At 34.1% G+C, this 14,689-nt stretch overlaps 1 protein-coding gene across 1 annotated transcript; it reads right to left on the reverse strand.

Annotated features, from left to right (window-relative positions):
- Positions 1–12,507: 12,507 nt before the first annotated feature.
- Positions 12,508–14,439, reverse strand: LOC145059682 (uncharacterized). The gene is made up of 2 exons (XM_079007492.1): positions 14,170–14,439; positions 12,508–14,061 (listed from the first exon to the last, which is right to left on the reverse strand). Exons 1-2 carry the CDS (start codon positions 14,437–14,439, stop codon positions 12,508–12,510), a joined length of 1,824 nt encoding a protein of 607 aa, XP_078863618.1.
- Between the last annotated feature and the right edge of the window lie 250 nt (positions 14,440–14,689).

Consider the following 14,689-nt stretch of genomic DNA (forward strand, 5'->3'; position numbering starts at 1 on the left):
AAATGGATTTAAAACTTAAAAATCATATGAACACCATAATTGAAAAGGAAACTCGAATTCTAAGAGTCACATGAATCCTAGAATGAAATTGGTAGAGACTGTAAGAAAAATATACCTTCCAAAGCTAGATTATAAGTACAATTGACTAAAGCTTCAACAAACGGCCTCAAGCTTAAAGTACCATAGTTTTGGGAGAGAATAATCATCCATTAAATCATCTCCTTTCTCTAGATTGTGCTCCTCTCCCAAATGGAGGAGAATCTTTTAGCTTAAGTACCCTAACATGTTACACTATGGACCCTCAAGTTTGATTTCTCTTAAATATGCACTATTTAACTAGACTTTTAAATGAAGTTTTACTAGTAAGGCTTTTGCCTCCAATTTGCTAACTTCCTAACAATAAGATCTGAAATACTTTCAAATGTAACCTTTAGGTTTGAAAATTTTGTCAAGTGTAGTTAAGGTTCTAAATGGCGTGAGACGTGGCGTGGCGGCAAGGCCAAGCCTCAAGCTTAACGAGCCAAGGCGGGCCATGGCGTTTTTCAAGGCGTGATGTAAGACGACGATTTCTATTAATTTAAAATTATATTACCACATAAATATAAATTTATATTAAATATAACTACTTTTTAGAAGTGTTAGATCAATAACTAATAACAAAAAGTTAACAAAAACCACAATACTTGTATCTCCGATTAGAAAAGACATAATAAAGAGCAAAAAACTGTGTCTCAAACGAAAAAACACGCGCCATAACACGCCATAACGCGCCATGATGCGCCATATCACGCCTTGCCACACGCAACATTATGAGGCTTTTCGTAACGGCGAAGCCACGCCTCACGCCATGGCGCGTGCCATGGCGCGCCTTTTAGAACAATGAGTGTAGTCCCTCAAACTTAAATCTTTCATAAATGTCATATTTTAACATCTTCGCTTATCAATTATAACTTGAACCACCGATATACTATATTTGCCAAACTGATTCTGAAAATTAACCAAGGATTGATTGAATATATGTTTTAGAGTTTTCACAAAACTAATCTTTCTATCTCAAGTTTTCATTTTAAACATCATGATTGATTTTCTAAACACTTAGATTACTTTTATATTTCCCCTAATAAGGCTAGACGGAGTGGGTGCGGGAAAGGGGTGAAGGAAGCTTCCCTCACTCCTGCACACCACTCCGTGGGTGAGGGAAAGAACCGCGGGAAAAGAGGTGGGGGCAGGGGGTGCCGCACTCTCTCTCCTCACGCTATTGACCAGTTTTTTTTTTCTTTTTATCTTTTTTAATATTTATAAAATTATATGCCCAATATAAAAATATAAAAAATATATCAAAATTCATGGTTTTTAATTCCTATAATATATGTATGAAATATATTAAAAAAAAAAGTGAGGGAAGGACTTCCCACCCATTCCTTGGCTTTTAGGTGAGGGAAAGGAAAGTGAGGGAAAGAGGGGTATGGTCCACCAAAAGTGAGGGAAGCTTCCCTACCACACCCTCCGGTCTAATTAATTTTATTTATTCGCATTTTGTTTTATTTATTTTAATTAATTTTATTTATTTTCACAAAATTTATTTACTTATTTTCTAAAAAATTATTTTTCACTAAAAGAGCAAAAAAAAAAAAAAAACTTTTACGCCTATTTATAGAAGCTACAAAGAGTCTCACATTTGAAATTAGCATTTGGAGTGTTGAGGTATCTAAAGTTGTTTCCAAATAAAGGTGTTAATAATTTGCATATGTATGGGTCAATGAGTCTAAGGATTTTTATTTAGGCTATGGAGAGTGGTCATACCCACCCCATCGGAAAAGTGCTGTCACATATGCACCACGTCAGCTTCACACCCAACCCACCACCAACCCACTAAACCTTGGAAATGGTTACTGTAAAAAAATGTGATCAACACAAGATCTTCCCAACATCATCATTTCATGCACTATGAAACAGATGGTTAACAACAACAGAATACAACTCAAACCTCATTACAAAATCACTCACACACTCATATTACAGATCTTGTGATACAATGATTTATGAACAAACCCTAAACGAAATCCTAACTCAAGATGAAAGAGAAACTGAGAGATCTAGATGAGAAAATATCTTCGTATTTACAAATGAGATCATCTAACACAATATATATCACGACCCATTAGATATCGGGTATAACCCATATACTCTTGACCCGCATGTCTCTTATCTGCAATACAACTTAACAAAAAACATACACAAATATATACACGAATATATTGTATAATATTTTTAATCAATGAACTAACATATTAACAAATTAATGTTTAAGTTTGAATATTTCATTAACCTTTTTCAACATGCCCCCTCAAACTAAACATTAATTTAGAAAATATTTTATTACTTCTTAAAAATATCAATCATATTAAGTCGATTTACAATATATTCATGTTGAACACTACCAAGTGACTTTGTTAAAATATCTGCATTTTGATTTGAAGATATTATTTTATTAACTCTTAAAATTCCATTCTCAATTTTTCCCTAACAAAATGAAGATCAATTTCAAAGTGTTTTGTCTTCTCATGAAATACAGGATTTAAAGCTAACTTAATTGCAGATTCATTATCACAAAAAATATCTACAGGTAAATTAGTTTTTATACCTAAATCATGAAGTAATTTTAAAATTCATATTAACTCACATGTTATACTACCTAAAGCCCTATATTCTGATTTTGTGGATGAGCGAGAAACAGTACTCTGTTTCTTACTCTTCCAAGAAATAAGAGATCCTCCTAAATATACAAGATATCCTGTTACAGATCTACGACTAAACAAGCATTTGGCCCAGTCTGCATCCACAAACCCAATCAAATCTAAATTACTAGAGTTAATTATATGAATTCCCATACTAGGACTGTTTTTCAAATATCTCAAAAGTCTGAAAGCAATATTAACATGAGATTTATATGGCTTATGCATGTATTGACTTAATATTTGCACAACATAAGATATATCAGGTCTAGTCACAGTCAAATAAATCAACTTACCAATAAGTTTTTGATATTCAGTTATATTAACTAGATAATCAGATTTTTCCAAATCATATTCTCTTTTGACAACCAAATTAGGTTCAAGTGGAGTTTTAACTGGTTTACATGCTAGCATACCAAACTCATGAAGTAATTCCATACAATATTTCCTTTGATTTAAACATATCCCTTTTTCAGTTCTCAACACTTCAATACCTAAGAAATATTTCAATTCTCCTAAATCTTTAATTAAAAACTGAGATTTAAGAAACACTTTAACATTATTTAACTCAGACTCATCATTACCTGTTAGAATAATATCGTCTACATAAACCAGTAGAACTACAAAAGTATTTTGAAACTGTCTAACAAATAATGAATAATCATTAATACTTTGCTTAAAACCAAAACTTAAGAGAGAAGAACACAACCTTTCATTCCACTTCCTTGGGGCTTGTTTAAGTCCATAAAGGGACTTTAACAATCTGCAAACCCTGATATCATCTTTAGAATGATATCCCTCAGGTTGACACATATATACACTTTCAGATAAGTTTCCATACAAAAAAACATTATTAATATCTAACTGATAAAGTGGCCAAGAATTGTTTACAGCCAAAGTTATTACCACACGAACAGTTACAATTTTTGCAACCGGAGAAAAAGTCTCCTCATAGTCTATTCCTTCCCTCTGATTATATCCTTTAGCTACAAGTCTAGCTTTATATCTTTCTATATCACCATTAGATTTATATTTAATTTTATATATCCAACGACACCCAATTGCTTTTCTTCCTTTAGGAAGATTAGTAATTTCCCAAGTATTATTCCTATAGAGGGCTTCCATTTCCTCATTCATAGCTTTGATCCAATTTGGATCTAAAGCTGCTTCACTATAAGTCTTAGGTTCAACTGTTTTATTAAGATTAGAAATAAAACAGAATGACTCAGTGTTAAGAGCTGAATAATTTACTGTTCTTTCAATACCATATTTATGTTTACCCTTTATAACATAATCACTAAATCTAACTGGCATGTGAACATTCCTTCCAGATCTAGTGATCCTTGTAGACAAACTTTCAGAAGGATTAGAATTAATTGAATCATTTTCCTCGGTCACTACAGAAGAACTTGGAAACAACTCACCAGAGGGAGGCACATTTACCTCACCAGTCCGGTTGCTGACAATAGAAGGACAAGTCTCATCCTGGTCCTGGTCTGCATTAGCACCATCCATCTGATGGCTACTTCTCAAGTTATCTGCTCTAGTATTATCTAGAATAAAACTAGAATCTATAGACTCATCATAGGAAAATAGGTCATTTGAATTCACAGTGACAACTGAACTATCAGTTAAAGATGAAGTTTTAAGCTTGAAAGGAAACACTGACTCATAAAACTTTACATCCCTGGAAACAAAAATAAGATTAGAATCAAGACTGAGAACTTTGTAACCCTTTTTATCAGAAGAATAACCAAGAAAAGCACACTTATCAGCTCTTTCAGAAAATTTATCATTATTATTCAGCTTAGATGCAAAACACAAGCATCGAAATACCCTAAGTTTATCAAAAACAGGTGCACAATTATAAACAAGTTCATAGGGAGAAGAACCTTTTAAGACTGAAGTAGGAGTTCTATTAATCAAAAAAACTGAAGTTAAAATGGCATCTCCCCAGTGTTTAATTGGCAAACCAGACTGAAACATCAAAGACCTAGCAACATTTAAAATGTGCCTATGTTTCCTTTCCACATCACCATTTTGTTGTGGAGTGTGAACACAAGATGTTTGATGAAAAATTCCTTTTGATTCAGTTAATTGTCTCATTCTTGATGGGTTTTAGTCATAAGAAACAATCCTATGTGCTCATACAAACCCTAATGCTTGGATCTAGGTTTCTCTATTGAACATGCTTTGAATCCAAGACTAACAAACTTAGATCTAACATATTATAAACTGAATTAGGGTTTAGAGAATTACCTTTGATTGTTATATAGCAATAACAATCAATTCCCTGCTTGGATTGGCCTTAGAAAGCTTAGTGCCTCAAGTGTTGCACCTCTAATGGAGTCACAAACACCTTATGCAACTTGGATGAAGAGGAGAAGAGGAGAGGCTGCCCAAAAACGGCTGGAAACCCTATAGAATCAGTTGTCCATGTTTTTGGAGCCTAAAGGGTCCTTTATATACTTGTGTGGGCTGCTAGGGTTTCAGTCAAAACCCTAATGGACAGCTTAAACTCTAAGCAGCCCATGGAACCTTCTGGATAAGGCCATGGACGAAAATATGATGGGCTTCCATCATAATTTCGTTCACCCCTTGATCCTTTAGCATTCCTTAGCCCAATAACTCAATTATCCAATAATTGCAGTCCAGTCCCCTAAGTTTAATTAATCTCTTTTAGCCACAAAATTAATTAACAATTAATTCTTGACTAATATTAATTAAACAATATGATTTCTCCTTTAATATATTATTCTCATAATATATTAATAAATCATATTTAATCCTTTCTCTCCTTAAATTATCCTACATATTGCTATGGTGAAGGCAACCCAAAAGGACCATGCTCATAATCGGGTCAAGTACATACCAAAATAGTTATGGACTTAGACACTAATCCAACAGTCTCCCACTTGGATAAGTCTAATAACTATTTTCCGTATGACTTCAGAACCTGATCAGCAATCGTAGCTTTCAAAAGCCACTATCAACTCTGATCTTATCAAATAGCGTGTCCTCTGGATAAGGGATTATATATTCCTCCATTCTCAAGATATCGTATAGACAAAAGACATGAATTTCAATCATTCTCTCTATACTGTTTCCCGACTTCCGATTTATGACGACTGACAACAGACTACAATTGAACACATCAACTTAGTCCTGGCTTGGCCAAGCGCTTAGATGTCATTACTAAATCATCGAGAGGCCCACAGATATCGCTTTTATCCCACTTTGAGTAAAAGGAATGGATAAACTTCGACTCATATGCTCGCTTGCATTCACTCATCGAATCACACACAACAATAAGTTTTATAACACCAAGTTACTGGTGCGTTTACTTATTATCAATGTGCAACCGACCAACAAATAACAACTCACACGTCTCGGTTTCAAGAATATACAATATTATCGTCTCACTAATCACTCGTGATAAAACCATGAAGTGATCCAAGTGAGCGTGGGTTTAGTCCAATACTCTAATCTTATCAAAGCACTCATGAACTCTGCAGCAAACTTGTGCTATGTCTAAACCTTTCAGACAATCTACAGACTCTTCATGACAGTCTTCCTTCATACTTACTTCCAACGTATGATCGACTGTGGATGTTTGAATAACCTAGTTATTCTGGAAGTCAAAACATGCAAATTGAAACATAACAATAATACTTAATCCTATATGGCCTCAAACTTGTGAGAGTAAATAAAACACTTCTATTTAACCACCATATTGATTACTCATTATTATCGTTTATTGTTTCAGAAAATCAACTTATTACTCAAATTACAACAATAGCTATCCCATGCATAAAGCATGCACACTATGTTTCCTATGGTCCTTACTTTGTGAAATAGATTAATTGAAAAACCTTTTCAATGATGCTCATTTCACAATTCCTAATCCTTATCATTAGTGTAAGAACACAAGGTTCTTGCCACTACTAGAATATGCTAGATTCTAACATTTTACGCAACGATCCTTTCGTAAAGTCATAGCACAAAAGTCACCAAGACTTGGCCAATGAAATTACAAAGTACTCTACCGGGAATTGTTACAAGACAATTCTATAGACGTGAAGTCTCACATTCAAAGTACATTCCTTTGAACATCCTTCTTGCATAAAAGTTTCTAATCTAGACATAGATTCTTAATGTGCAACTCCCAATATGGAAACATTTCCACATTTGCCATATGACAACTCATTCTTAATAGAATCTTATCTATTCATAATAATGTCGATATGGTCCATTCAATACCATACTTCCAACTACTAACAAGCGACCAATCCTCAGTGAACTTTGGATTGTCCTTTGATAGTTGTTTGATTATTTTAGTCAAAACCAATTCTAGTCCTTTTTCCCTCTTAATGCGCTAGACATTTGGAAAATTTTAGAATGGTAAAATATTATAGCATTTACAATCGATCCTATACCCGAAGCATATGGGACACGATGCATAATGTCTTACATAAAGATATGATACTTTACCAATCTTTTGCCATAATATTTTATATGTCATGTTCTCACAATTCGAACTATGAAGAGGGATGCCGTAATCATAATCGAATTTTAAGAACACACAATGTATCCTTTGACTGAAAATATTAAAATTTCTCAATCTAAGCTTTAGATTTTGAAACGAAGTATAATATTCTCTCCCTTAATTATATTAAAACAACTTTTCAACCCATGCAACTTTGCAAATTGAATCTTTGTTTTTCTATAATTAATATTGCTAACTTGCAATACTCGCCATAATAATCATACAAGCATAACACTTATGCTCCCACTATCATGATGATTATTATCATATAAGCATAACACTTATGCTCCCACTAGCTTTGACATGTATTCAGAAAACAAATGAACTTTCAGAAAACAATGCCTACTGAATTTCTGAAATTCATATTTCTAATACCAGATGCTTCGATAAGCCTTTATCTAAGCTTCTTAACCTTATACACCTTTGTCTTAGATAGCTCATATGTGTGTTTAAACAATTCAGAACTTATGTTACTAAGTTCCAAATGTTGAAACTAATTGCCAAATCTCACAATTCGAACTATGGAAAGGGATGCCGTAACCATAATCGAATTGGAGAATACAATTTTCACAATCGCTATCTTCTTAAAATCTCTTTTAGTGAAAGCATTTCCTCATAGTCATTTTCATGAAGGAGGGAATCTTATGACACTTAGATTTTATGGTGTATGAGTTCCTATCCATGTGAATTTGCCAAAACCAAAGCTTGCGACAAATCTAAACGAATATGGACTGAACTTTCTTAATCTTGATTTCTTGCCTTATGGTAACACGAGTGCCCACCATGTCTTCCAAGTAGTTTAGTAACTTGTCCTTACATATCAATGTACTTTCCATCGACTAAGGCTCTAGTATGCATTCAAATGAGAACTCATAGAACTCACATACGCAATTAACTCAATTGGAATGGCATAAAAAACAAAATAATGTCAGCACGATAGGTTGCAAACCTCAAGTCGTGTGCTAGTGATGATCGATAAGGTATATTCTTGATTTGTTCTTGAAACCTTTCAAGACCATTAAGACTCCCACTGACTCCTTGACATATAAGATTCTCTTGTCAAGAAACATTTCTTGACAAAGCAAATATTCAAGAGTTAGTGTAGTTCTTATCAAGACAAAACACTTCACAAATTGGTCCTAGTTGGTCTTTGTCTTATCCAAGACATCACAACTTACCAATTTCTAATGTGCAAGAATAAGAAAACTTTTCTAAATTCCATATTTGATGAGTGTTATAAACCTACTTAAGACTTGTCACTCAATGTCACAATCTTGGAGTATGACTCCAAGACTTGATATTGGAACGAAGTATGATTGACTCTTTGATTTAACCATTTCTACAATTCTTGATTCCTATTCTTAGACATGCAAATGCACTAAGACTCACTTAGAGGATCAATTGAGATATGGTTCTTAATCATTAAGACTTCATCATAAAACACAATAAAAGGTACTCTCCCTTCTTCTTAGAATGGAGAAACTTTTATCTTTCTGCCTTCTTGATTCTTCTTATTCGTTCTGCTATTGATTGAAACTATTTCAGTTAACTCAGAAATATACTCAATCTTATAAGTATAACCATATTTACTAAACTTTAGTAAATCATGACGAATATCTTTGTCACTCTTGTGGTAGACTTGATCAACGTACGACTTAGTGTACTTGATCTCATAGTCCTTCAATTGACACTTTGTCAAAGAATTAGTCTAAGTTTCCCAAATGTGAAAGTTTTTCATTCATCATACATTACACATTGCATGATTCCAAGTTTCTGTCCAATTGAAACTTGGGTGATGAGAAACTCTCCCTATTTGGTAAACTTTTGACATTTCCACAAATAACATAATTAAGAATCAAATCCATTATTGCTAATAATAGAAACATTCAAACATCAATTTTTCATACATGTCATCGCAAGGATAAATAAATAAGATAAAATCAAAATTCATTTTATTGCGGAAAAAATTTGTCCTTACAATGCAATTCAATTGAAAAACTATGTTATTACATATTTCTTAACAATCTATTCTAACTCCAAGTAGTAGCTCAAGAATCCATTCTTCAAGTAATGCGATCGAAATCCATTTCTTCATGATTAGATTCAGCTCACTTCTTCCCTCAAGCTTCCTCTCTTTTCTTCGATCCTACAAAACATCAAAATGTAATCTTATCACATCATGTATTAAGAATCTAGAATAGGAACTCAAAAGAGTTAGATAATGGATTTTACCTGAAGCAGAGCCATACGTCTTGACTCTCCCATCTCTTAGATCTCTCAGGTAGTTAGGGCAGCTTCGTCTCCAATGCCCCTTTTCTTGGCAATAAAAGCAAATGGACTCCTTTGGCACAACACATCGGACAATCACAGACTTAGTTCTTTCTGCACTTCCAATGTTGCCAGTGTCCATTGAAGTTTGGGAGTTTGATTCACCAGACAAGTTTGCTTGACCAGCACGCCAAATCATTGTTGATTCAGCAGTTATAAGCAAATAGGTGAGATTAATGAGGGTCACGTCATGATCCATCATATAGTACTCTCTAACGAACTCACTATATGATTCAGGAAGTGACTGAAGAACCCAGTCAGCAGCCAACTCGCTTGAAATCTCGACACCCAACATGCTTAACCTATCAATGTGTGACTTCATCTCAAAGACGTGTGCACACACAGGTTTCCCATCTTCATGTTTACTTGCCAAAAGGGCTTGAGTGAGCTTGAACTTTTCAAGCCTTTGAACTTGTGGGTCAGGGAGAACGATTGGAGGAGGTGGAGGAAGTGAAGCATGACTCTCATTTCCTTGATCGTATCTCGGAACGTCATCTTCATTTGGAAAGCTTGTTCCAAAGGATTTGGGAAGACCATTGTAAGATTCAGACATCTACAAAACGGGAGAAAATTCAAGTTATGTTGATTAGAATTCTTGATGTAACACCCAAATGAAACATCAAGCTAGGATCCAACACAATATTCTACAACCTAGAAAAGGGATGCCGTAATCTAGTTGCGAAATATTTGAAGGTAGGTAAATGACGATTTACCAATTTCCACCATGAAAAACGAAAAGGAAGATTAAGTTTTAAATGAATTGAAACTCCTAGATCTTTTGAGATTCATTGAACTTTTCAATGACATGTTTAATCTCGATTATGCCCTACTATTTGTGACTGGGATGCCGAGGATCACAAACAAGGTGTGAATAACCATACGAATCACGTGGTGCACCCAATGCTACTATCAGCTAATCAATGTGCCGGTTAGCCACACACGCTCCATTGATCTATGACAAACATCGAGTCACCCTTCGCTACCAATGTCATCCCCACTTAGTGTGCCGGTTAACCACACACGCTCCACTAACGTTTGACAAGGGTACGAAGTGTAATTCCATGGGTTAGCATACAATTTCACATTTTGCCTAAGGTAACTATGATTTGGGAATTTGAAAAAGCATTTAGTTACTTTGTACTTCATTATACTTATAATGGAAGGTTTCTGTCTTATCCTACCCGTTCGGCTAATGACCCTCCACTAGTCAAGAGAGCGGTGGGTAAGAGTGGATACCCATTCAATCGCCATTTTATAGGCAATTTCCTTAAACACCCCTTATAGACCAGCTTCGCGAATGAGGCCTACTAACGGTAAGACTGACTGTTTACTCATATATAATACTAGACTTTTAATGTTATATATAGTATAGGGTGTATTTTACACTTTTAAAATACTAGGTGGTTTAACTTAGTAAATTATACTTTTAATTTAATTAAATGTAAACCAAAAACTTTATGGGTTTATTAAATCTCTTTTAATTATACACTTTAATTAATTAACAAAACCATAAGGGTGTAATTCAAACTTTTCAAATTACTAGGGTTTTAGAATTTAACATTTCAAAATTAAACTTATAATTAACTTTTTAAATTCCAAAACTTGAGGGCAAGTTTTGAAACATTTCAAAACATTAGGGATCAAATAACAAATAATTCAAATTAAACAATTAATTTCATAATTATCTACATTTGACCTAATCTTATTTTAGTCATTAGATAATTACCAAATAATTTGAAATAATCCATATTTATCATATAAACAACCAATATTTAAAAGATTTGAAATTATCTATTGTTTTGGCAAGGATAATCACTAATTTAAGATAAAATTCGGATTTTAACTTCATAAAACAAATTAAGCATCAAGTCCAAGTCAAAACAGCAGCCAAAACCCGAAAATCCCTCTGCCTGACGAACTGACTCGCCGAGTCAGACCTGGACTCGCCGAGTAGGGATCAACTCGCCGAGTCCAGGTACTGACTCGCCGAGTTGAGTCGGGCAGGGGCCTAAAAACTCGATTTTCATCAAATAAAGCAGTTAAGCATCACATACAACTGAAACCAATCAAGGCTCTGATACCACTGATGGGTTTTAGTCATAAGAAACAATCCTATGTGCTCATACAAACCCTAATGCTTGGATATAGGTTTGTCTATTGAACATGCTTTGAATCCAAGACTAACAAACTTAGATCTAACATATTATAAACTGAATTAGGGTTTAGAGAATTACCTTTGATTGTTATATAGCAATAACAATCAATTCCCTGCTTGGATTGGCCTTAGAAAGCTTAGTGCCTCAAGTGTTGCACCTCTAATGGAGTCACAAACACCTTATGCAACTTGGATGAAGAGGAGAAGAGGAGAGGCTGCCCAAAAACGGCTGGAAACCCTAGAGAATCAGTTGTCCACGTTTTTGGAGCCTAAAGGGTCCTTTATATACTTGTGTGGGCTGCTAGGGTTTCAGTCAAAACCCTAATGGACAGCTTAGACTCTAAGCAGCCCATGGAACCTTCTGGATAAGGCCATGGACGAAAATATGATGGGCTTCCATCATAATTTCGTTCACCCCTTGATCCTTTAGCATTCCTTAGCCCAATAACTCAATTATCCAATAATTGCAGTCCAGTCCCCTAAGTTTAATTAATCTCTTTTAGCCACAAAATTAATTAACAATTAATTCTTGACTAATATTAATTAAACAATATGATTTCTCCTTTAATATATTATTCGCATAATATATTAATAAATCATATTTAATCCTTTCTCTCCTTAAATCATCCTACATATTGCTATGGTGAAGGCAACCCAAAAGGACCATGCTCATAATCGGGTCAAGTACATACCAAAATAGTTATGGGCTTAGACACTAATCCAACAATTCTGTTATTTAAAAATTATGTACCATTGTCAGATCTAACAGTTTTTATCTTAACATTAAACTGATTAATCAAAATATTAAAGAAAACAAGAACAAAATCATAAACTTCATCTTTAGATTTTAAAAGATAAACCCAAGTTGCCCTAGTAAAATCATCCACAATAGTCAAAAAATACCTAAATCCTTCTGAAGTTGTCACTTTATAAGGACCCCAAACATCCAAATGAATTAACTCACCAAGTTTAGAAGTAGTATGCTGACTAACAGGAAAGGATTCTCTAGTTTGTTTAGCCTTATGACAAATGTCACAGGGTGGAAGAACTTCACTTCCAATCTTAAGTCTATTTCTCAAAGAACTCAAAACTTGATCAGAAGGATGACCAAGTCTATTGTGCCAAGTTAGCTTAGACACACAACAAACAGAAGAAGAAATAGAAGAATTAGATAGACTACCTGAAAGTGCACTATTAATGTAATAGAGACCTCCAGACTCTCTACCATTCCCCACCATCACCTTTGACTGTAAATCCTGAATTTTGCAATTATGCTCATTAAAAACAACTTCACAATTACTATCTTTACAGAATTTATGAACAGAAAGCAAATTAACATTGAAATCAGGAACAACAAAAACATCAAACAGTGTTAAAGAATTGGACAAATTCATGTTACCAATTTTTTTAATTTTAGCTGATGTACCATTGGGATGACACACCAGTAGATCTAAATTTGACACATCCACAGTGTCATGGAGCAGTGACTCAGAGGCAATCATATGTTGATTAGCCCCTGAATCAACTATCCATCTTTGACTACTAATAGAAGAATTAAAAGCTTGAAACATACAAGTACCTGCCATATTAGCACTAGCAAAAGCTTCTTCATTCACTTGCTTATCACCAATAAGTTGTAACAGTTTGAAATATTGATCCTTAGTAAGGTGATGAAACTCAGAATCACCAGAAAAATTATTAGTACTACCACTTCCAGAAGAAGTGGTAGTAGAGTTAGCAGAAAATTTTTTAACAAAGTTATTTTGATTATTAGTTTCACTCCTTGACCTAAAATCCTTAGGATACCCAATTATTTTATAACACTTCTCAATGGTATGACCCTTAATACCACAATTCTTACATTGAATAGCTTGACCCTTATTCTTATTAACATTAGTCTTGTTATTAAACTTGCTATTAAAAGCAGACGTCTGAGATTTATTTACAGACTGAGAAGCTTGAAGAAAAGTCAAAGAACCATTTCTTTGAAGTGATTCTTCTCTAGACACAATAGAGAAAGCAGTTTTCACATTAGGTAAGGGATCCATTAATAAAATGTGACTTTTGACTTGACTGTATGAATCATCAAGTCCAGATAAAAATTGCATAAGCTTCATGAGATTTGAATGATCCTTTAGTTTAATGGAAGCATCACATGTACACTCTGTTAAACTAGTAAGACCATCAAATTCTTTCCATAAAGAATCAAGCTTATTGAAGTAATCAGACAGAGAAGTACCATTTTGTTTAAGGGAATTAATTTGTTGATGTATATTAAAAACAACAGATCCATCAGACTTATTGTACGTTTCAAAAAGATTTTCCTAAATATCCTCTGCTACTTCAGAATAGGCTTGACTCTGATAAATTGAGTCAGATATGGAAGACAACAACCAAGAACAAACAACAGCATTAGCCCTATCCCATTTAGTTTTCTTTGACTCATCAACACTGGGTTTTCTACAAGTACCATCAACAAAACCTAACTTATTCCTGGCTTTAAGAGCCCTAGAAATTGAACTTCTCCATAACCTAAAATTTTCATTACCAGTCAACTTGATTGTAATTATAGAAGTAACAGCATTATCAGAAGGGTGAATGTAGAGAGGATCATCAAAATTAATCTGATCATCCTTTCCACTTCCACTAGGTGGATCAGTTGTACCACCCGTCATAGAAGCAAATGAACAAAAAACAGGAAACAGAAATCAAGAAAACTTGCCCCTGAACTAATCTTATGTCCAGATGGTCACCACGTATATCGGGGCCCAAGACAATCAGAACAGAGGAAGAAACAAACACATATACAAAAGAAAACCAATCAACACAACACAGATCACCAGGATCTTTACAAACAGATATGTAAGACAAAGAAAAGGAATAAGGAATTGCTCACAAAGCCTTTTAGGACGAGTCAAGTGCAGA

The sequence above is a fragment of the Lactuca serriola genome, chromosome 6, assembly GCF_051521515.1.
Source record: "Lactuca serriola cultivar US96UC23 chromosome 6, Lser_US96UC23_V15, whole genome shotgun sequence".
In the NCBI taxonomy this organism is placed as follows: Eukaryota; Viridiplantae; Streptophyta; class Magnoliopsida; order Asterales; family Asteraceae; genus Lactuca; species Lactuca serriola.

Coding starts and splice junctions, on each gene's coding strand:
- LOC145059682 (XM_079007492.1), bottom strand. CDS start 14,439: ATGACGGGTGGTACAACTGATCCACCTAGTGGAAGTGGAAAGGATGAT. Junction 14,062..14,169: donor GGGATAGGGCTAATGCTGTT/GTTTGTTCTTGG, acceptor ACGTACAATAAG/TCTGATGGATCTGTTGTTTT.